Below are 24,407 nucleotides of genomic sequence, written 5' to 3' on the forward strand. Positions count from 1 at the left end.
GGTATTGTAGTACAACTCTGGCTGCATTGTGTTTTCCCACCTCTGAAAAAAACCTCACACTTATCACTTATTACCTATTAACCTAGGAATATTGAACTATACAAGTAGATACAGAACATAAGTATAAAGAACAGGTATGTTGCTGTTAATGCTGTCGTTTGCTGCTGGTCGATCTTATGGCAGCCTATTGCTTTAAAACACTTTCTATAAGTCATCATCAATAAAAGCTTGTCCCATAAACTGAAGTTGACAAGTTGATGAGCGTGTAATGGTCGAGTTCCAGTGGACAGTAACAGATCATATGAAGACAGGAGTCAGCACTCCACAGTCACCAAGCTACATCTGCTCTCCTCCAGACACTCCACACGTCTGGACTGGTGTATGACATCATCATGACATCACATGGGACGGCTGTATGGTACACTTCTGTAAACCGCAGTTGCACCTCTTGGTGGTCTACTCTAGACCTACTCTATATGTGCAGTGTCCTGAGATAAGGGACGGTTATGATTTGACACTATAAATACAATTGGATTGAAACAGTAAGGGCCATAAACAAGAGACCGAATGAACCTCCATGGAATGAACACACAGCTGGTCCGGTCCGGGTCATTCCGGGTCAGTCCGGGTTAGTCCGGGAGGTGGCGGTAATGCACCTAAAAGCTGTCTCACATGTTCAACTGCCAGTAAATACCAAGAAGAAGAAGAAGTTGAACGGATTCGGAAGCGAGTCATATCTGCGACTTGTAAACAGTTGATCCTTCTGGGCTGTCTCTATATCTTATACATCATGAGCTGTCCTCACAGGAGGACGCAGTACACATAGCTGCTAGCTAGCTAGCAGCGCAACAGGTGTTGGCATAAACAGGTAGCAGGTGGAAAGCTAACTGGTTCAACAGCAGCTGTTCCAGGCCCAGATCAAGCAGCCAGTATGGACTCTTGGGTTCGGTTTAACGCCCAGAGCCAAGCCAAGGAGAGAGTCATTAGGTAATGTTACGATTTTTATCAACAATGGGGATAACGTTTAAGTTAGCTACACATGTTAAAGCACTCGAAGTTCGCTAGCTAGTTAGCTAACGTTACTTATCTCCTAGCCACTTGGCTAGCTAGTTTGTTATCGTGAAGTTCCTTTACAGAGATAACGTTAGGTTGACACTTCCATCTGAGGTATTCTGACTCGGTTTATTTTTTTGATTTGAAAGATGAATGCTGTGTTTTAGTCAACAGTAGCTAACAGTGTGGTCTGACATTCAGCTAGGGGACTGAGTGTGACGTTAGAGAGAAAACATGCATGCTCTATATGTTAAAATATGAGTGCATTTGATCATATTTCCCCCTTACTTTAACTTTGGTACCACTAAAACCCTCGGAGGGGACAGTTACCGTGGAAACCTAGCTATCCCTCCAGACTAGCCTGGTCCATGAAGCGAGATTCCCAGTTCTCATCGATCTGGTCTTGATCCTCCAGCTTTAGGGCTGCCTGACATGAGGGAAGTATCTAATAGCGATTATTTTGACTGATATTGCAATATGATTCACGATATTGAAGGGAATGATCATGTTTGTGTCATTATTCTCATTTTCATTGACTAATATTAAATCTTAAAAAAATTAAAGTGATTATAGTGTGATCGGTATAATGGTTTGACACATATTTTGCCTTTAACAAATATTGCACTAGTCCATATTGTGATTTTAATAAAACTGCGATTAATTGTGCAGCCCTAGTCGTAACCCGGACATGGATCACAGGTCACAGGTTTTTAAAGCGGTGGGGAACTCTCCTCACCCTGGAAAGCAGCCTCTCATTAAAATAAATCATTAAAAACTCATACATCAATACAATGCATCATTTAAAAAGCAACGTTTTTATTCATTTCATTCATTTGAAAAGCAACTTTTACAACTTTTTTATGGTAAAAGGGGGAGTGGAATGTTTTTGTTTCTAAAACAAAGAAAATAATCAGGTGGATGATTGAAGACGTACTCGCAGAAGAGAGGATCAGTGCATCACTTCTAAAGTGTGTAAATACCACTCAGTCATATATAGTATAGGGGACGGGGGGGGGGGGCTCTCTGTTTTAACAATGGGAATAGAGGCTGACATGTAACCACAGTGTTCTGTCCGGAGATGCAGCAGTAGCTTGGAGTAATGTTAAGCTGTTTTGGTCTCTATAGCTAAGTTTACCACAATTAATAAAGGGCGTTCCCCTTTGAGTGACAGGTGGTGGCTGCCTGCCGTTACAGGAGGAGAGCAGATAGAGCTCAACAGTCAGCGCCCACTTTTTGAACAGCTCTGGTTCTGGAAGTGATTTTCCCCATTCAGTATCTCCTTTGACATTTCATTAAATGCTTATATAACGAGTTTTAGGCTGGAACCAAGCCAACCAGCTACGAGATGAATGGTGACCATAACACATTTGATTCAGCGCAAAAGAACAACATGAAAACTGAAAAAGGTAACAAGACTGTAAAGAAACTATCAGAGATTTCTATGGTAGAAGCTCGCTCTAGCTGTTCGGGTACGGTAAACATTTCCATGGTAACTGCAAGTTCCACCAATCAGAGACGTCGCTGTTACGCTTAGGATTGTAGTGTAGTATTTCTCCATAAGATCGTGAATGAAACATGATTTTATTAAAACCAGGTTGATTTCATACAGACTTCTGTCTTCTACAGGAGCAGAAACTATAGTTTAACAACTCGGAGCTCGGGGTCAGTCTACCTCGGATGGTTTAGACTTTATGGATGATAATCTAAATCCTTATGGAGAAAATCTATGGGATTTTTTATTTTTATTTAAAGACACGGGTGAAAGATTCGAGTGAGTCATGACTCAAACAGGTTTATTACCAAGTCGGAGATTTCATTGTGGGGTTAGCTCTAGCCAGGTTAGCCATTGTTAGCAATACCAGTTGATAACAACGCATTACGCCGTTTTGTGTGCATACAAACAGCTTAACAACATGACCACAGATAGAAGTTGGACAGGACTATGTGTACGACTGATTTAGTGAGACGCAAATAAGACAGAAGTGATAATAAACTGTATGTTACTACAGATTTCACTACTGTTGATGCACGGGGCAGCCGTGTTGGATTTTTAGTACAGGGTACTGTGAGGTTGTCCGACCTCCTAACAAGGAAATTCGAGTTCAAGGGGTGTGTTTCCCACTTTGACCTCTGAAATTCAGACTTCTGAGTACAAATGGGACGTACTAATAGACTGTAGGCTTCATTCAGCCCGCCTCCACCTCTTTGCCCATATTTTGATTAGCTGACGTCAGGCACTACCAAGATGGCTACCGGGAGCTGCCCACTTTGAACTTCTTTTTGTTTCTTCAGAAACCTATGGGTGACACAAGGAGACTATGTCCATATTTCATAGTCTATGGTTGGAACTGGGAAAATGGGCTAGGCCTCAAGTTGTTTTCAGGATATTCTGTTTCACATTGGAGGTTCAAATCAGTCTCTTTCCAGAGTAATGTATGCGGAGCGAGTGGGTTAGCAAGGTATGTTGAGCCCATAGAAATAGAATGAAAGTAGAACAGACAGTGAACTGTTTGCCGTGGCCATTGAACAGTTCAAGAGAAAATGGTGATTGGTTTTATGTTATTGTGTAAGGCTTAGATTTTTAGTACGTGGGCCGTTTATAACTGATGTTCTCAACTACAATTCCGAGTTGTTTGAACTCCAGAAATCTGTTTAGAGTTATCTTAATGAATAATGCAACAAGGACGAAGCGTGTAAACTGCTGATAGTTTATTCAGAATGGAACGGATCGTAAATGGATCCGAATGAAGAAATGTAACGACCCGTCGCTCTCTCAGCTGAATAGTGAGGGGACCAGATCAAGACAGCAACGTAATCAAAGACCTGGAACCATATAGGAGACTTTCTGGTCTCCATCACCTCATTAATACTGTCCTTCATCACGGTCTCCATCACCTCATTAATACTGTCCTTCATCACGGTCTCCATCACCTCATTAATACTGTCCTTCATCACGGTCTCCATCACCTGATTAATACTGTCCTTCATCATGGTCTCCATCACCTGATTAATACTGTCCTTCATCACGGTCTCCATCACCTAATTAATACTGTCCTTCATCACGGTCTCCATCACCTAATTAATACTGTCCTTCATCACGGTCTCATCACCTAATTAATACTGTCCTTCACCATGGTCTCCATCACCTAATTAATACTGTCCTTCACCATGGTCTGCATGCTGACGCACTGGCCGACAACGCGCCGGATATAGGAGAGATCTATCTGCTGCTAAAGGACTCGTGAGATATCTGAAACTATCTGGCCTGGTTGTGCAATTATGTAAGACAGTGGTACAGACGGGGGAGACACGATTTAGCACAGTTTACCCCACTCCCACTCAAGTCAGGTCAGGACATCCACCCAGAGCTACGGGAGAAGCTGGAGAGGCATAGCTTTCTCCCAGCCAATTAGGGTAATAAAGGGCCCAGCCTGGCCAGGTCCCTGGGATAGTGGCGGGAAATATCGGCTCAAGTTTGGGCTCAGGCAGGCTCTATTATTGTGACAACACACGTAAGTGTGTCACTCCATTTGGGCCTACTGTCCACACTAAGCCAGCGTGTTAATTTGATAATTTCTCATAGACTTACATGGTAAAAGACACGTCTGTAAGTCAGTGGATACATTTTTTTGAGCGCCACAAGCAATAACTGTACATAAAGATGGAAGAAGCGTCTCCACTTCCTTCCATTGCACAAAAGTAAAGCCAAAATATCCCGAATACAGGCGCTGCCATCTTGTAATTTTGGAGCGTAGTGATTGGGTGGTGGAGACACGGTATCGAAGTCCCACCCATACATCCGACAGGTGTGATTTGCTCGTGACGAGTCAATCATGACGTATCACGCTGTTTTCATAGCATGAAATAACTAATAAAAACCAAACTTATTAGAGAAATGAACACTTTCACAAACATCAGCATAATAAGAACTACCTAAAATTATAGAAACCATCTTTGGAAATAAATTATTTGACTTGTACTTATTTTTTTGTTTGGTCTATGTCCCATTGGCTTACATGGAGGGGGCGGGATTTATTACCTATACTGCAGCCAGCCACCAGGCGGCAATCCAGATGTTTTGGCTCCACTTATACAGTCTTTGCATCAACCCCTGGTCCAACCCCACCAAATGCCTCCTTTCACTATCAGAATTTGATCCATTCGGTCCGATAACATTTGAAAGAGCAAACTCTAGAAGAGCTGCACAGCATGATTAAATACTTGTATCATCATGTAAGTTAGTGGAGTGCTAAACAGAAAGTCTCTAGTGCTCCTGCTTGTGCCCTGGCAAGTAGGGCTAACTAATCTACTAATGACCCAGTAATTGTTGGTTAAATCACTGAAGCTAAAAAAAGTATTGCGGATGTGTAAAGAAGTGTGTTAACTGGTGTCCAGATTTCTTCAGCTAGAAGAAAAGTAAGGAAAGGATTTCTTATTCAGGACAAGGAGGAACACACACCATTAAGTGGTTATTAATGGTGACTGTATTGAAAGTACAGTTGGCCACATGGGTGGCGGTGAAGGTCAGGGGCCTCGACGGACCAGACCCAGGCGGCAGAGGCTGGCTCTGGGGACGTGGAATGTCACCTCTCTGTGGGGGAAGGAGCCGGAACTTGTGCGGGAGGTGGAGCGCTACCAGTTGGATCTGGTGGGGCTTACCTCAACGCACAGTCTCGGTTCTGGAACCATACTCCTGGATAGGGGTTGGACTCTTTTCTTCTCCGGAGTTGCCCAGGGTGTGAGGCGCCGGGCGGGTGTGGGGATACTCACAAGCCCCCGGCTGAGCGCCGCTACGTTGGAGTTTACCCCGGTGGACGAGAGGGTCGCCTCCCTACGCCTGCGGGTTGTGGGGGGGGGAAACTCTGACTGTTGTTTGTGCATATGCACCAAACAAGGGTTCGGAGTATTAGGCCTTCTTGGAGACCTTGAATGGAGTCCTGTATGGGGCTCCAGGGGGGGACTCCATAGTTCTGCTGGCGGACTTCAACGTGCACGTGGGCAATGATGGAGACACATGGAGAGGCGTGATTGGGAGGAACGGCCTCCCTGATCTAAACCAGAGTGGTTGTTTGCTGTTGGACTTCTGTGTTAGTCATGGATTGTCTATAACGAACACCATGTTCGAAAATAGGGATGCTCATAAGTGTACCTGGTACCAGAGCACCCTAGGCCAAAGGTCAATGATCGATTTTATAATCGTTTCATCTGATCTGAGGCCGTATGTTTTGGACACTCGGGTGAAGAGAGGGGCGGAGCTGTCAACCGATCACCATCTGGTGGGGAGTTGGGTCAGGGGGTGGGGGAACACTCTGACAGACCTGGTAAGCCCAAACGGGTAGTGCGGGTAAATTGGGAACGTCTGGAAGAGGCCCCTGTCTGACAGACTTTCAACTCACACCTCCGGCGGAGCTTTTCGTGCATCCCTGTGGAGGCTGGGGGCATTGAACCTGAGTGGACAATGTTCAAAGTTTCCATTGCTGAAGCTGCGGCGGGGAGCTATGGTCTTAGGTGCCTCAAGGGGCGGTAACCCTCGAACACCGGTGGTCAGGGAAGCCGTCCGACTGAGTCTTTCCGGGATATGTTATCCTGGAGGACTCCGGAGGCAGTTGCAAGGTACCGAAGGGCTGCAGCCTCTGCCGTGAAAGAGGCAAAGCAGCGGGTGTGGGAGAAGACATGGAGAAGGACTTTTCAGTCGGCACCAAGGTGCTTCTGGAAAACCGTTTGCCACCTCAGGAGGGGGAAGCGGGGAACCATCCAAGCTGTGTACAGTAAGGATGGGACGCTGTTGACCTCAACTGAGGAGGTAATAGGGCGGTGGAAGGAGCACTTTGAGGAACTCCTAAAGCCAGCTAATACGCCCTCTATGGTAGAGGCAAAGCTGGAGGATGATGGCGGCTTGTCGTCAATTTCCCTGGTGGAAGTCGCTAAGGTAGTTAAACAACTCCACAGTGGCAAAGCCCCAGGGATTGATGAGATCCGTCCAGAAATGCTTAAAGCTCTGGGTGTGGAGGGGTTGTCTTGGTTGACTTGGTTGACACGCCTCTTCAACATTGCGTGGAAGTCTGTGACGGTGCCTAAGGAGTGGCAGACCGGGGTGGTGGTTCCCCTGTTCAAAAAGGGGGATCAGAGGGTGTGTGCCAATTACAGGGGTATTACACTTCTCAGCCTCCCCGGTAAAGTCTACTCCAAGGTGCTGGAAAGGAGGGTTCGGCCGATAGTCGAACCTCGGGTTGAAGAGGAACAATGCGGATTCTCTCCTGGTCGTGGAACAACGGACCAGATCTTCACTCTCGAGGGAGCCTGGGAGTTTGCCCAACCGGTCTACATGTGCTTTGTGGATCTGAAGAAGGCGTATGACCGGGTCCCCCAGGAGATATTGTGGGAGGTGCTGCGGGAGTACGGGGTGAGGGGGTCCCTTCTCAGGGCCATCCAATCTCTGTACGACCAAAGCGAGAGCTGTGTCAGGGTTCTCGGCAGTAAGTCGGACTCGTTTCAGGTGAGGGTTGGCCTTCGCCAGGTCTGCGCTTTGTCACCAATCCTGTTTGTAGTATTTATGGACAGGATATCAAGGCGTAGTCGGGGTGGGGAGGGGTTGCAGTTTGGAGTGAACATGTACTGGTTCTCTTCTATCGTTCCTTTGTGGAACCACCCAGAGAGAGGTGATGATGATGATGTTGTGGAGCACTGTGCTGTTCCATGTCTGTTCTGATAATTGTCTGACAGGTGATGAAAGGATAACTAACTGTAATGAAGACACTAGCTGTGTACGAAATCGTTCCCTATCACGGAAATAGTGCACTATATAGTGTAGTTCACCATTTTGTAGTGGCGTTTGAATCTCAGCTGTGGATTTCATTCACTATATAGACTATAAAATACCCACAATACACGGCTAATTTGAGTGTACATACGATGTACCCTACATTTTACTCCCGTATATCACAATGCAATGCAACCCTGTTTTTTTTCCCAAAGAGAAGAAGCAGAAGACTGGTTTGGTCATCCCCTAGTCATTACCTATATAGTTCCCTATTTAATAAACACTATATAGGGAATAGTGAGTGAGTGAGTGAGGGAACGGTTTTGAGCACAGCTATTTTTCTAAATGACCCCAAACCTAACCATGTATCTGCAGTAAGCTGATATGAACTGATATATTGGCCTGGCTGATTTACCGGTCTACTTTTTTACAATAAGTCTGCTTTATTTGTTTGTGTTGTCCACTCACAGGGCGGCTCAATATGCCTGCACTCTGCTGGGCTACACGCTGCAGAAGGGTGGGGCAGCGGCCGAACTGCGTAAAACCGTCAGTCAACTGGAAGCACACATGAGCCTATCGAGAAAGTGTGAGTGAAGCAGCAAGTTATTTTCTAAGCACCAGAGGTGAAGGGTTGTGGCTCATGTGTGTTTGTGTACCACAGTGCTGCGCCTGGGAAACTCTGTGGAGGCGCTGGAGGCTGCCAAGAGGGCCATCCATCTTTCTGACAGCGTGCTGAGGCTCTGCCTGACAATCGGCCACCTCAACAGAGCCATGTACTTTGCCTGTGACAACGTCCTGTGGGCTGGAAAAACTGGCCTCGTCTCCAAACTGGACCAGCACAAGTGGAGTCAGAGATCTTTCAGGTGAGTCACCTTCTTTTTTGTGTACATTTCAACGACAAATTTATATTTATAGCACTTTTTTATTTCAAAAAAACCTACATCAAATAATAATCAGTAAAAACGTAACTGAGGCTATGTGACACTTTTTAAATAGAACTACACAATAGCCTGCGTTTGATATGTTGTCTTCATAAGACACTACATGGAAAAGATTTAATAAAGTGATCTGAGCTGTAGAAATCTGATCTGGGATTAAGAGACCACATGATTTTGTTGCAGTTTAAAATAGACTCTTAAATGTTTGATTTGCCTGCCAACATTTAGATGAGTTTGAATTAGTTGCTCTTAGCATCAGCAACGTAACGGCAGCTGGTTCTGCTGGTCCAATAAGCTCTGACGGGGTTAATAAAGAGCGTCAAATGACCCACACACTGCCTGGACAATTCTGCATATTGATTATTGCAGAATTGTGCATATATTCACTAGTTAGACTCTAAGCTCTGCACAGGCCTATCTATGTAAAGCTCCAAAACATCTGTCTATTTTGATCTAACCAGGATAGGTCCCATCTTGATCAAAAATCTCTTTTAAAGGGACTCCTGGGCTGCGGTCGAATTGTCTTTTTTGCTTAGGAAGGTTTCTAACTGAGTGAAATGAACCTGTTTCACACCAATGACCAGGGTCGGACCAGCATGTTTAACCCTTCTTTTGTCAGTTCAAACCCAGCAAGTCAACACAAGTTGATCCGACCTGGGTCACAACCCGGGAGTGAAGCATACCAGTTAGCTCACTGCTGGAAATGGTGGTGGCTTAAACGTCGTATTCAGTGAACCGTTAGTCCATAGTCCTGTACTTGTCTGAATGTTCAGTTGTGACCAAGTCAGCAGCGGCTGAGCTTGTTGCAGTTTACTGGTAGGCTCTCAGTTACAACTTTGTTTTTCTCCGCACATCAAAGAGGATGCTTGGCATCTCATTGTCAGTGCGTAAGGATTGGCAGCCTTGATTTTCCTACAGTCATATTCATTAGGGTTGGGCATCGTTTGGATTTTAACGATTCTGATTCTTCCTTTCCATTCCGGTTCTTATCGATTCTTGATTCCGAGTCTTTGAGGGGTGGAGTTGAAACGGGTCACATGTTTATTTCACAAATAAGAGGACCGTTTTGTTTTGAGTCAATGGTGGTTTGCAGTTTTACAGCTTTTTCAATGTCAAATGAAGCCACACTAGAGCGCTGCTTACTGAGCTCCATGGCTGCAACACAAGCGCCTGGTCGCTACGGAAACCAAAACTTGCGCATATTAAATTGGGAAGCGATGATCGGATTTGAAACCAAATCCTCTAAACGATTCCAATAAAAAAACGATTCTACTGGAATCGTAATTTTTGAAACGATTCCAAGTAGGAATCAGTTCTCGATGCCCAACCCTAATATGTCGATAAATATGAGTGGACAGGAGAGTGAGCATGAGCAACCATTCTTAATGTATGGTGGTCTATATTCTTTTTTTATTTCAATTCCAACCTTGGTAGTGAAGTCATATTTTTCACCAGTACAGCCTGCATGAAACCTAGTAAGAAACACACAGGGCAAAGTCCTGTCCTTCAGAACATGGTAGTTTGACCAAAGCAGGCCTATGTCAATAACGTTCGTTGTTGCATAGTTACAAGGGGCACAAAGAAAAATGATTAGAACAAGACATACGATGTAATTCTTTTGACTTTCGACCGCAGCCTGGGCCAAGATAGGCAGCAGCACAAGATACAAACGAGTAATTGGAAACAGACACAAAACAGAAGATAACAGCCATAATACAATATATAACATCCCAACTAACAGTCCAGTTCAAGCCATGCATCCAAAATATCAGTTATCAGTTTAATAAGCATGACACCCTGACGATTCTCTCTCCAGCTTTTTCAAAAATAGATTTAAAGCAGTATTTTCTCATTTGTAAATGATGATTGTACTGTGCTAATAATACTGTTGGGTTGAAATCTGCAGGTACTACCTCTTTGCTCTGATCCTCAACCTGACTCGAGATGTCTATGAGCTGCGCCTCCTCATTGAGTGTGAAGCACGTTACAGAGCTGCCAGATCGCCACCCTCACCCAGCCCCACCCTGCCCACTGACCACTTGTTGTCCCCCTCCACACCTGATATGTTGGCTTGGCTCCGCAGACAGCTCCACCTGCTGGTGACGGTGCTGTACAGCAACCCGCCACTGCTGCTGGACCTGTTGAAGAACAGCTGTGATATCTTCATCCCACTGGACCGGCTGGGGATTTACCCTACAGGGCAAGGCTTTGTCGGGGCCTGTGGCCTGGCCTCCTCTGTCCTCTCCATCCTCACCATGGTCCACCCCTGGCTCAAGCTTAAGCCATGAACCCAGCTACACAGTGGAGGGGTCCATCTGAGGAGCTACGAGGAGGACTCAGATGAGAATCTAACGGAGCTAACAAACCCTCATCATTCTGTAAATGCAGCAGGTGCTAGTGACTGGTATCACATTTTGGAATAGTGGCAGGGCAACAACATCCTTCAAATATCCTCAAACAGGTTGCATCCATGAGGAGTGTATTCCACTCTGCATTACATACGGCTTACACAGCTCACAGCTTATTACTGACCTGCATGTTTGAACTGATCAGTTACGATGTTATGCTTTAGATGAAAGTTGTGACCCAGCAGTGTAGCAGTGCTGCACAGACCCCCCCCACTTACAAAGCTAACCCTTATCCATCAAGTCATTCTACATATCTGTCCTGAGTCATCATCTCCCAGTACTCTGTACTGAGATCTCACACATACCTATCTGTAAACTCACCTAGTGGTGGGGAGGCTTCTTAGTGGCCTACTTGATTTACCCCTACATAGATGGGTCATGTTACCTACCCTTGGTGTTGGCCTCAGTTAATTTAGTCAACAAATAAACACAGACAGAAACGAAAGCCAAGAATTCTTTAGTGATGAGGTGATGATGAGGGTTATCATTGTTCATCACAGTTTTAACAAAAACGGTTACTGACTATCAGAAGCACGCAACTTTGATGTGACCGTGTCTCTACTCTCTCTTGTGTCTGCCCTCTGACAGGCTCATGTTAGATAAGACCCACCATCTTCATGTTTGACAACCAATCAAAATGACAACCTGAAGTTTGTTTTGTTAAATTGCCTGACATCGTTTACACCCAGTGAGTTAGTTTTTTGAGCCACTAAGTGACTGAACTGTCAGAGTCCTGTGAGATGGAGGTGCAGAACATAAATGAACTAAATCTTGTGAGGAGAAAAGCATTGCCATAACTGATCTGATGTTACAGGTTGGAAGGTTCAGGTGTGTTGCACTTGTGACACAATCCAGCTGTGACATGTAGTGTTGAATACCTGAAGTCTGATTGTTGCAGACAGAATGCGCGTTTGTTGTGCCTATACCTGTCACAGTCTGGTATGTCATACTGATCACCATCAATTTGTTGTCCTCCTTACATTACAGCTCACTCCCCCAGTCATAGCAGTTAACTATCTTTGGGCCACTGGTATCAAAGCGTTCTCTGAAAAAGTGCAACACAAGATGGAAGTGCAGGCAAGATTAATAGCCTAAGTGGATACTTTTAAAGGTCCCATGGCATGAAAATGTCACTTTATGAGGTTTTTTAACATTAATATGAGCTCCCCCAGCCTGCCTATGGTCCCCCAGTGGCTAGAAATGGTGATAGGTGTAAACCGAGCCCTGGGTATCCTGCTCTGCCTTTGAGAAAATGAAAGCTCAGATGGGCCGATCTGGAATCTTCCCTTTATGATGTCATAAGGGGAAAGGTTACCTCCCATGAGAGAGAGATATCATGGCTTGAAAACAAGCGAAGCATGGCAGATGGTCAAGGCCACACCCCACCCTCCACCTTGCCCCCCCCTCTCTCAATAGCATTTAAAGCTACAGACACAGAAATGGCACATCCTAAGGAAAGCTCATTGTGGGACTGGCTCTATAAAAGAGACTTCAGATACAGTATTAGGGGACCACTAAGGTCTATATAAAAGAGACTTCAGATACAGTATTAGGGGACCACTAAGGTCTATATAAAAGAGACTTCAGATACAGTATTAGAGGGACCACTATGGCCTATATAAAAGAGACTTCAGATACAGTATTAGGGGACCACTAAGGTCTATATAAAAGAGACTTCAGATACAGTATTAGGGGACCACTAAGGTCTATATAAAAGAGACTTCAGATACAGTATTAGAGGACCACTATGGCCTATATAAAAGCATCCAAAGAGCAGCATGTCATAAGACCTTTAAAGACGCAGTGTGCTGGGAGGTGATTTAGGATACAACATAATTACAATGTGAATCTTGTTTGACTTGTTCATAAAATGGTCAAACTTTTATTGAATGTGCATGCTCATAAAGTTCCAAATAATTATATCTAAGGTAGGGAGACTCAAGGGACCAACATGCAAGGTGTTGGTGACATAACTGATGGAGGCAGCAGCATGCTGCCTTTTGGTCATGTTGTAAAATAGCTTTTTAAATTGTGTACCTTCAAAAGAGAGGCAGCCAACACTTATAGCCGTGACTTCCATCAACTGTTGACACTACACAGCTGAAGCATTTGATTCTAAAGCCAAAACACAATGCTTTGAGAACAAATTTAATTGTCATGTTATACCACATTGTGTTGCATGTTGTAGCAGGCCCAAGAGAAGATTCAATAGGGAGAATAAAGAATCCTGTCGTTGATCTGGACTACACGTCACCCATTCTCTTTTGTCCCCATGTGGTGTACAGAACTACATTGGTGTTCGCTCTGTCAGTTTGTCCATTTGTCAAGTGAGTGCCAGTGTGAAAAGAGAACACCTTCAGTTTAACATAAATAGGAAAAAACTGAAATGTCTCCTGTACTCAGATGAACAAATGCATATTTTCTGACCTAGAATCTAAAATATCACTGCTTGTGTTACATTCTAATTATGATTCTTCTTTTTTTTTTTAAATAACATTCTGTCACCCATATCACTTTTCGGCAGTAAGCATCTACAGTATGTTGTCATTTGGGAACCTCGACCCAAATATGTCAGAGATACCATCAGGCAAATTTTACACCCATATAAATTGTGTGCTGAAATCCATGACTTTGGTGATTATTACTGTAATTGTGGCTGGGCTGTTTGATCCTTGCTCCTCCTTTCATTTTGGCACAAATAAGACTCAAGCTAAATAAAAAAAGTTTTTAATTCAGGGTGTTACAACAAGGAAGTAAAAACCAAACGGGGAAAGTAAAAACAATAAAAACTGACAAATGAGGGACTGGTAGCTTTCAGGTGGAACATTTTTCCTGCTGGTGTTTCTGTCCAGGTTACATCAGAAGTATACACCATGACCCAGAGGAAAGGAGCTCCTCAATAGGCTTGTTGGTAAGCACATTGACTGTAGAAAGAGCAGAGCAAGCGTGTTAGTGAACCTATGATTGTCACGTTACTCAAACTATTGTACTGTGGAGGCTAATTTCATATCTCATTTGAAAATGCATCGATTTTATTTTTTTCTGAATTGACTTGTGGCTGATTAAACTGTCTCAGAAGCCGGACATTTTCCACCCGTGGTCTATACCATCCCAACTTGGGAAAGTCCATTCATCAAAGTTAGGTAATAGCTACATTTCTATCCTAACATAAGCTAGGATTTTTTCCCCTTAATGCAGATAGGAAATCTGTTTCTGTAAAACCAAAAACCCTAAATGTCAACCTAAACCGAGAAGATAGGATTTCAGACTTTTCTGTAATACGGCCCCAGGATTTAATTGCTGTGTCTTACAGCCATTTCGCCAACTGTCCTGAACACACATACAGTAGGTCTGTATGGCCACCACTCAGCCCAGACCATGACACAAGCTCCACCGTACCCATTCACTGCTACAATGTTGCAGTCAGTACACCGCTCTCCCTGGCATATCCAAACCTCACCACATTTATACTGCTCTCCATCTCCACCATCAAAATTATAACTCCCGTCTTTTTAAATAACAAATGCAGTGACTTTTTTTTTTATGGGTAGGGCATTTTAATAGTGATATAGTTCTAATAGTTAGATGTTTTCTTATTTAAGTACATATTTAACCTGAGGCCTTCCAAGGATGCTCTCATTCAAGAGGTGAAGAAGATAGAGGTAAAGACGTCTGCCAGTGAAGTGTCAGAGCTGTCAATGGCCCCTACCCCTGAACTCGGCCTTCATTTTGATAGATGAACTACACACCTGTAAAGATTCGTGACTGCCTCTTTCATGGTTGTGAAGCTGTCGCGGTAAGAAAATCTGTCCACAGACAGAAACCAGACATTCTAGCTTGGAGTGCTGTGTCACGTGGACCTAAGTTTGAGCTACTGCCTTCAAGATTACAGCAGCAAGTAGGGGTTTCATTTAAGTGGCGTAGTCTATATCAACAATGTTTCATTCTGGGATTGTTCAGGTGCCGTCCCCTTCCTCTGTCTTTGTGTTGGATTTGTGAGGACTATGGTTAACTGCTCCTCAGATCTCTGCAGGGTAAATCCAGACAGCTAGCTAGACTATCTGTCCAATCGGAGTTTTCTGTTGCACGACTAAAACTACTTTTGAACGTCCACATGTTCCACCAAAACAAGTTCCTTCCTGAGACTTTAGCAGAGGCACCGTGGCTCCGTCTGGAGCTTAGCACCGCCCAAGATGATTGTGATTGGTTTAAAGAAATGCCAATAAACCAGAACACGTTTTTCTCCCATCCCAGAATGCTGTGTGGATTAGTCAGACCCTCCTCTGCAGCACTGTGGAGGAGGGTCTGGCAACGCGAGTATAAGTGGCTTAAATAATTAATTTAATTCCCTGGTACCTTTTACATATACAAATGTATATTTAAAGATAGGTAACGTTTCTTTTATAATGGAACATGAATGCGTTTACATTGAACAAATATTAACTGTATCTTATCGAATCAACATAAAATAAAATAGCACTGAATTGTTCCATATTAAAATGCAGACCTGCCAACATGTACGTATTTTTCGTACTCGGCACGCATTTTGACCCTTAAGTACGCTTTGCTCTCTAGGTACGCATTTTGTTGCATCTTTCATTTCGCCGGTTTCAGTTTCTATGCAATCTACATCTATGACATTGATTCTGCCGCTGAGCCACAGCGTGTAAGTGGAGTGAAAAGCTTTCGGCCAATCAGAGCGCTGTATTTTAACCCTCTGCTTTGCGCGTTTAATTCAATTCAGTGCCTCAAGCAAGCCAGGCTGGCCGGGTAACTGTGGGCGTGCATGCCACGGCTGAACCGCCTCAAAAGGTTCGGAAACCACAGCGATTTCTTGACAGCTGTCGGTAGAGATGGCCCTGCCTCCACACGTCCAGGCTACCTCATCACGCAACAGACATCTATCAGTCACGAAGGGACAACAGGTAACGAACACAGTCCCACACGCAAATACTGAGTCGGGTATGGCTGCAGCCTGCAGACCTCCCGTCTCATGCCTCCCATGCTCACTAACTTATCTGTGACTTCATTTAGAAAATAATTCACGATTCCGTAGGCTATTCTGAACATCTGAATTTACCATTGGACATGCCCAGACATGAGACGGGAGGTCTCCAGGCTGCAGCCATACACTCTTGCAAATACTCCCCCCACCCACCCCCCGAAACATAATGATATTAAAAATAAAAGGATGATAAGAAAAACATGTTCATAGTGTCAATAGGCTAGCCTGTCACACCTGCCATCCTTCCCATTAGTTGGGGGCAGTTAGAAAAGTGGTGGAATGGCTAGAAAAGTAGAAGGTTTTAGACAGGCCAGGTGCTGATTACCCTAAGATAAAGGGAACAGTTAGGCTATTTTTAGCCTAATTGAATTTATGAACATAACTAATGACCTTGACATCATAACTGGGAGTCCAGCTGGGACGAGCTCAGTTAGTGATACATAGCATACACTAGGGCTATTTGCTAGGCCAATGTGATGGCAACTGACATAATGCAATGTCACCCATGTCAACCTTTGAAAAGCCTATCTGAAAATATCTGACCCATGTTATATATTAGCCTATAATCGTGTCTCTGCCAGGCTTCAATCTTGTGTTGTTTTAGTAGTTGCTTTAGGCCTATTTAAAGTTGCTTTATAAGTAAATCATAACTTAGACTACTTCAGTAATCAGAAGAAGGCTCTGTGTTAACCTGGTCTGACTCATCTTTAACACAGAAGTACGTAGGCCTATTTATTAGCGTTCTCTGCCTCCTATTGGCTAGACTAACAAATATATGGGGTTGTACTCAAAATGTCTTCAAGGTTGGCAGGTCTGAAAATATATTGTCTGTGAGCCATATCATAGCCCATGTATGTAGATACATATCAGATGCACACCCCAATGGACCTTTTTCACAGCAGACATGTTGACTTGCCATAGTAGGAAAAGCCCAGCTGAGACTGATCACCTTAACGATGGCTCAGTTCCATCAAGTGTCCCAGTGAGATATTTCAGTGAGTCAGCATGAACAACACCAGGTCCTCTCCTAAGGGGAACGCAGCCATCAGTAATGGTTAGAATACACCTGTGCTGTTCCTACTATGACATGTCAACATGTCTGCTGGGAAAAAGGTCTATTGGATTGACTTTAACGTACTTGAACACTGTTTGCAACTATAATTAATAAAAAAAAAAATATATATATACACATATACATACACACACAGTCATAAGTGATTTCTTTATATAGGATTATTTTTGGGCTTTTCTTGCCTTTACTCCTGGGTCTCCATGCTCTCATCCTCTCCATCTCCTCCCTCCTCCAAAGCTTCATCTTCCTCCTCCTTCCTCTCTGGAGGTTTCTCATAGGCCTTCTCTGACGGAGTGACAATCACACCGTCCCATGTAGACATCTCTGTTGCCAGGTCTGCAACAACAGACATACAACAGTCTGGTTAGTATTATTTATTCATTTTAGTATGCATGCAGGCATAATTTGTAGAATGAGAGCCTTCTTTATAAAACATGCAACTGGAAGTCCAATGTAAAAACAGAAATACACGGATTAAAAGGCCTGAGGCTGCTGCTTATCACCTTATTCATCTATTTTAAAACTCTTGTGTTTTTTAACCCGTTATCAAGAGATCATCATTTTGGACAAAATATTACTGGAAGCACAATTGTTTGTCATGAGAGAAATCATTTCTCAACCAATGTGGACAAAAACAGTGATAGTGTGGTGTGCATGTAATGAAAAATTAGTATTTGAAAATCACATTTCTGAAGACCTGGCTGATTTTTAGTACTCTCCACAGAAATTTTGAAAATGACACCAATGTAATAATGTTACAATAGTCAAGATGCATACACATCATATTTATAAAGCCTTGTCTCCACTTGGTCTGAAGTTTGCGGAGGGTGCATGCATTCTCACTCAACATTTTTATATAGCACTTCATGTGTGGTTTTTGTTTAGACCTGTGGCTGTTCTTTAATGATTTATTCTCACTTCCTAACTTTGTGCTATTTGGGTTAGGTTATTAATGCAAGAACCTTTACTGGTTTCCAGCATGTTGCTTTATTTCTAAATGCTGAAAATGTTTATATATAAGCTATCATGACATTGCAGAGATGAGTTTGAAAACTGAAAAGCAGCCTATACTCATAATTAGGAATTAGGTTCTCTTACAGCTGGCATCTCCCTCGAGGCCAAGGACCTTCCTGTACCCTCCATGAGAGAGCACCCTCACCAGTGTCTGAGCTGTGAAACACACCATGTCCTGCACAAACACACACAAATTGAACATTAGCACACTGTCATTGGGTTCATGCAACACTTTACAACACATTAATAAATAGAAGAATTTTAGACATGAACGCTCTTACACAACTAATGTAATCCATGATGAAACAGCAGCGACGTATCACTTTAAATAAAGAAGCATGATCTAGCTCTGTGGGTGGCCAACCTACCTGCTGTTCCAGAGTCATGACTGTGTGCACTCTGAAGTTTCCACTCTCACAGGGGTCAGTGATGCCAACAGAGCCAGGAAGAAAGAGACCAGCAGCCAGCATTTGCAGGCAGCGCCTTCAAAACACAGGAGTCCAACACAAATCTTAAAACAATGCCCCATCTATAGAGACTGCATCCAAATGAAAACTGAGTTGAGTAGAAACCAACCTATAGGCTACATTCAGGGACAGGGGCTGCCTGGACGGGTTGTTCATCACCGCAGAGTGGCCCTGGAACACAACAGACACCAACCTCACCATTATGACAGCATCACAGCTGATGACACCTACCCACTACATCTGCCAAGTATGCAATTCAAGCCATAAGCCGTACATGCAATCACACTTTTTTTTTAATGTAATCTGACCGTGTTGGGTCAAACGTCAGGACTCGGGGAGTGTGAAGCAGCAGACTTGTGGTCTTACCAGCAGGTCCAGGATCCAAGGAGTGAGGGGTTCAAAACCAGGGAAGCGCAGCCGCAGGTCCTTCAGCAGGCGAATCAGCACCTTGACCCTGAAGATTATGAACATCACATGAGGCAATAAATTCATGCGAGCCTATTGTGTGGTCATGTCCATGTATTATTATACATAGAGCAGCGAGCCTAATGGTAATGAAAGAAGACTTCCTCACGTTGACTGAGAGGCGTTCTCCTCAAACCAGCGCGCGTGGCGGATGGCAGCGAGGGCGCTCTGCAGCACCTTGATGTCCACTGAAGAAAACAAAATTAACCATCAGGATTTAAACCAGGGACCTTGTGGTCTTCAGTGACAACCTTAAGCTGTAGACTACAGGAGCTGTGTGCTAGCTGTTTCCACAGGCTACCTGATCATTATAATGAAGAACTGAATTATATGAGTATTAACACAGCAGCTCCTTTACTAAAAAACAATGTATAGAACACAAAATGAATACAAAAGTAATCCCTCTCAATTACTTATGACCCACTAGAAGTGTGTGGTGGCGTTTGTATCGGCAGAGACCCTGTGAGAAAGGGTTTTATTCCTCTGATTCATGGTGTGTTCTTGCCCAGGCGGTCCATTTGACCACCGCCACTCTCTAGCTCTCACTCTAGTGGAGCCAGGGCCTCTTTGACGCTGTTTGTTGCCTCTGTGTGGCAACAAACAGCCAGCTAATTCTACTTAGCATACCCTTAAGTATAAGTTTAAAATGTACCCATATTCCCCCATTTGTATAGAACTTAATGGTCCAAGATTGAAGTGGGCATACAAAAACAACCAGAGACAATTTCATTCTTAAAATATTTGTGGGTATCTTTATGCCTTTATCACACACTGCAGAGAGATGACGAGAACTAAAGTCTCTGACTATACTAAAGATGTGGAAACATTGCGACTTATGGTGGGCGTGCTAACCCCTGAGCTACGGGGTGACACACTGAGTGCAAGTGTGTGTTGTGAACATGTGTGTAAGATCCTACAGTGCAGCTCAGGGTCCAGCTTGCGCAGGTTGGGAGGGACAGTGGTGATGAGGATCTTGACCGTAGCATCAGCTGAACTGATCTCAAAGCCTGTCTCATTGGTCAGCATGGACAGCACTGGAACCAGCAGATACACATAGTCAGTTGCCCAGCAGGTACATACAGTATTACATGAATCAGTGAATCACTAAAGCTTGAGAAATACTAAAAGTGCATGCTTTTAATTTTCCCAGGACTCCCCGCAACAAAACAAGGTCTCAGAATCAAGTATATTGTTTGTATCCTAAATTAAACAAAATAATGTCGCTCGTAATTGCTGCATCAATAAAACCCCTTCTTTACTGCTTACAGTCCAGCGAAACCTCATTAAACATCTGCTAGATAAACGGGCCTCAGTAGATCTGACCTCTTGTATTCCCTTGTGAAAATGAAAGCGTACACTTATTTATCCCGACAGTCTCTCTGTGCGTTACCTTCAGCAGGATCCTGTGTGCGAAGGGTCTCCACTACTTTGTTCCCGAGAGCAGCAACTGCCTCCACTGTAAAAGAAAACCTCATCTTCAAACATTACACAAATTAAATTACAAAGGGCTCTCAATAAAGCTCTTGTTACATTACTGACTGATGCACAGGGGTCTTTAATGTAAGAAGCAGGCCAGTCACACTGACCCACTCAAGACTGTTTCTTTGGCAATGGGGGTATTGTATTAAACTAATACTGTTTTGCTACCAATCAAAATGAGTCTGTTGCACACGAGTATTGAAAACTGTCAAGATACCCAAAGCTGGAGTCAAATGCCGGTCAGATTTATAGACTTGTTTAATCAGAGAGGTACACTTTTAACTTTTAGGCTAAGTTAGTTATACATTGGCTGCTTGTGTTTAAACAGTTAAGATCTTCTACTTTTTCAAAGGAAGGCACAGCCCCGATATGACATGCCATTAAACAGTAGTCAATCGTGAAATGGTCCTACCAAAAAACAGACCCACTGCACAGAAAACTTGACTTCACGATTCAGTGACGCAGCGGAGAGCCCGAGGATCTCAGTTTGTTTGGCTGATAAAACTGATGCATCCACATCATATAGACGCATGCACACTAGTGGAGCTTTCTGAATCTGAGGCTCTGAACAGAATAAGATGATGTTACTTTAAAAGCCCCATCACAGCCATCACTAGCAGTTCACTGACTGCAAACACCTTAATGGGAGATTCCCCGGAGTTACATCCAAAACAGGTACAGGTACATTACCAGCAGCTTGCTTTTAGACAGTGTTGTACTTTGGATTATTACATTGATTGCCTGTTAAATGTGTAAACAGATGCCACTACTGATCACCCACGTGTAGGGAGGATCTTGAGGATTACAACCAGGTCAGCCACATTGTGTCCCGTCGTCATGGTTCCCTTCTTGTAAGAGCCCACCTGACGCACCTCTTCAATTTGCTATGAAGAAGAGAGTACAACATTAACATGTACTAGCATTATTAACTAGCTTATCATATTTCCACATTCCACATCTATTTACTCATATTTGAAAACTTCTCAGAGTTGGCCAAATAGAAATTAAACAAACAAACAGTCTAGTCAGCAAATATTTACACTGAACTACGGTGGGTTTTTATACACAACATGTCACATTCAATGTGTTTATTTCAAAGAAATGCTGTATAGTTTTCTAAATATTTAAAACATTCCTGATAGCCTGCGATGTTCGGGCAGAACACTTCAATTAATATCATTTTTTTTCATTTGTCACATTTATCATGCAATTGCAATATGTAGTGACGTGGTACACTGCAGACACTGAACTGGACTACAATAATATGCTCATTACGGAGTCATTAAGAAGGTTAGATTGTACAGTAAAATAAAAATGACTCACCACTTCAAAGTTGCCTGGTGCAACGATCAGGTTGTCAATGACATTGTTGATCTTTGTGACCAGGGACAAGATGGAGGACTATATGCAGGAAAACACCAAAAACAGTGTTCATGTCAGTGAACGTAAGCAACATACTGCATTACCAAAACAGAAATTGGTGAGACGGATTGTTATCTAGTTAACGTAGGTAATGTAGGTGGACTGACCTGCTCTGCAGGGGTGGGGCTCAGGTCCTGGTTCCTTTTCAGCAGACACTCACTGAAAGCCGTCTCATCAGGTGCAGGCTTTACTCTGGGAAAGGCCATCTCACACTGGTGAAAAAACAACAGCCTACTTCAGTACGTATACTATGACACTACTGGGACATTCCATCAGAAATCAATCACTTTCTGATCTCATCTCTTTTGATTTGAATGAAAGTTTGACTACATCGGGGCTGCACAATATGTCGCTTTTTTAAATCGTCATCACGATATCAAATGGCGCAATAAACATCGCAAAAGGCTGGGACATATCGCGAAAGACACTCCGATTTTTTCTGTTAATTATTTTTGTGTTATATGAGAGTGGTAGAGCAGAGTTTGTTAAATTAGCAACCTTACCAAAAATGACAACGATGTAGCAGAAACCACTGCCATTCATTATGCTAGCGTAGTTCCCCGGGATTTGGGCTCTTATTTTACAACGCGTCTGCCAACATTCGCTAAGGTCCTAAGGGGTATGGCTGTTGAATGCAATTGTGTTTAGATATGCCAAATTGTAATTATATATGTGCTTATTGGTCAGACTGTTGAGCTAAAGCTATACTAGCAGCAGCTGTCACTTTTTGCCATAGCACAGTGGCACTTTTCATTTTGATAAAAGAAAAAATATCCAGCCATATTCCTTCCATTGTATTGTATTTAAAATAGTGCCAAGCACATCTAAAAGCAATGCTTGCTGCAGTCAGAGGAGAAACGGACTAAAACGTCCAAACCAGAGACAGCAGTGAAATCCTGCTCTCCAGCCTGTTGTTAAGTTGTCTAACTATAACCCCCCGCCCCCCCCAACCCCACACACGTTTTTTTTTACTCACCACGTAAAAATCAAATGGGATGTGTGGGACAAATGGACGGTACCTAAACAGGAATATAGAAAAGATCAACAGTTTGTTTGTCGTGATGACTTCAAGGAGTGGTCCTAGAGAGAATCTGATGTAAGAACAGGGGTATCTGGTATGGCTGGGTGGATATTTCACAGACAGTAGTGGTGGGTGATATATGGAAAAGGTTAAGGATCAAAAGTTCATATTATCACAACAACATATCAATGTCATTAGGGGTGTCACATGATTGCAACAGTGCTAAATAAGAGTTCTTCAACAGAGCTCAACAGTGACCGCCCACTTTTAAACGGCTCCAGAAGTTAGTTTTCCATTAATTTACTCCATTGACGTTTCAGAACGTGCCCCGGTTGTTTCAATCATTCTCATGTCTTTACGATGTTAATGAATACAAGCAAATAGCTTGTATACTGTGGCTGAACTCACCCCTGGACCAGTCCTCCACGGGATCCGAAGCGGCCTCCCCGGCCCCGGCCGCGGTCTCCTCTGGACACAAACACAGCGACATGAGGCAACCGCTCTCATAACGTTACATTACAGCAAGGTTAATGACGACTCGCTTTAGGCACTATGTATTGCCATTGCGTTGAATGCCCTAACGTAACGTTACTCCCCCGCTAGCATAACGCTACCATCCACATCAGCGTATTCATTCATTCGTTTAGCTAACGTTAGCTATTTGGCTAAGTAATGTTAGCTTGCTATCTAACGTCAGCCCACTATGAAATGTAGTTGTTAAATGAACGTTTCTCAGTTCAGGATACCATTAACACGCTTCAGTGCGACGACACATAATAAATAACGCTAACGTGAATGAATCCGTTACCTTTAAGTACCTCTCTAACATATTAGCTAGAAGCTAACGTGAGCGTTCAAACAATGCACGCCGCTAGCTTCTTGCTAAGATAACATAATTCGTATTGCCAGGTACGCCGATCTAACTCTAACGTCAGGAGCTACGCGACTACAGTCAACACTTTGGTTGTATACACATGTAAAACTCAATGAAAATAAATGTTACATGTATTCAAATATAATTACCTCATTGCGTACGACGTTTTGATAATTTATTGCGAAAATCCTTGGAGAAGTATGGGTCTCTCTGCGGCGGCTGTTGCTGCTGGCTGGCTTGCCTGTTTTCTTCTGTTCTTCTTCTCTCAGAAAACTGACGAATAGCAAACAACTTTAGGGCGCACACCGCCACCTACTGTACTAGAGGGCGTAGAGCATAGACATAGTTCTATATATCTATGGCGTCGACTGTCTATGGTAGACATTGGATTATGTTGTAAATAGCTTTCTAAGCAGCAGAAACACAAAA

At 43.4% G+C, this 24,407-nt stretch overlaps 2 protein-coding genes across 2 annotated transcripts; one reads left to right on the plus strand and one right to left on the minus strand.

Annotated features, from left to right (window-relative positions):
• Positions 1-716: 716 nt before the first annotated feature.
• Positions 717-13,781, plus strand: pex11b (peroxisomal biogenesis factor 11 beta). The gene is made up of 4 exons (XM_078268557.1): positions 717-987; positions 8,284-8,399; positions 8,475-8,676; positions 10,658-13,781. The coding sequence occupies exons 1-4, from the start codon at positions 932-934 to the stop codon at positions 11,037-11,039; spliced, it is 756 nt and encodes a 251-aa protein (XP_078124683.1). The 5' UTR covers positions 717-931; the 3' UTR covers positions 11,040-13,781.
• An 89-nt stretch (positions 13,782-13,870) lies between these two features.
• Positions 13,871-24,240, minus strand: ilf2 (interleukin enhancer binding factor 2). The gene is made up of 15 exons (XM_078268556.1): positions 24,128-24,240; positions 23,513-23,572; positions 23,060-23,102; positions 22,191-22,295; positions 21,985-22,062; positions 21,443-21,545; positions 20,573-20,638; positions 20,100-20,216; positions 19,292-19,370; positions 19,084-19,171; positions 18,827-18,888; positions 18,619-18,733; positions 18,335-18,425; positions 17,419-17,572; positions 13,871-14,083 (listed from the first exon to the last, which is right to left on the minus strand). Exons 1-14 carry the CDS (start codon positions 24,130-24,132, stop codon positions 17,421-17,423), a joined length of 1,164 nt encoding a protein of 387 aa, XP_078124682.1. The 5' UTR covers positions 24,133-24,240; the 3' UTR covers positions 13,871-14,083; positions 17,419-17,420.
• Positions 24,241-24,407: the final 167 nt, after the last annotated feature.

The sequence above is a fragment of the Sander vitreus genome, chromosome 14, assembly GCF_031162955.1.
Source record: "Sander vitreus isolate 19-12246 chromosome 14, sanVit1, whole genome shotgun sequence".
NCBI classification, from domain to species: domain Eukaryota; kingdom Metazoa; phylum Chordata; class Actinopteri; order Perciformes; family Percidae; genus Sander; species Sander vitreus.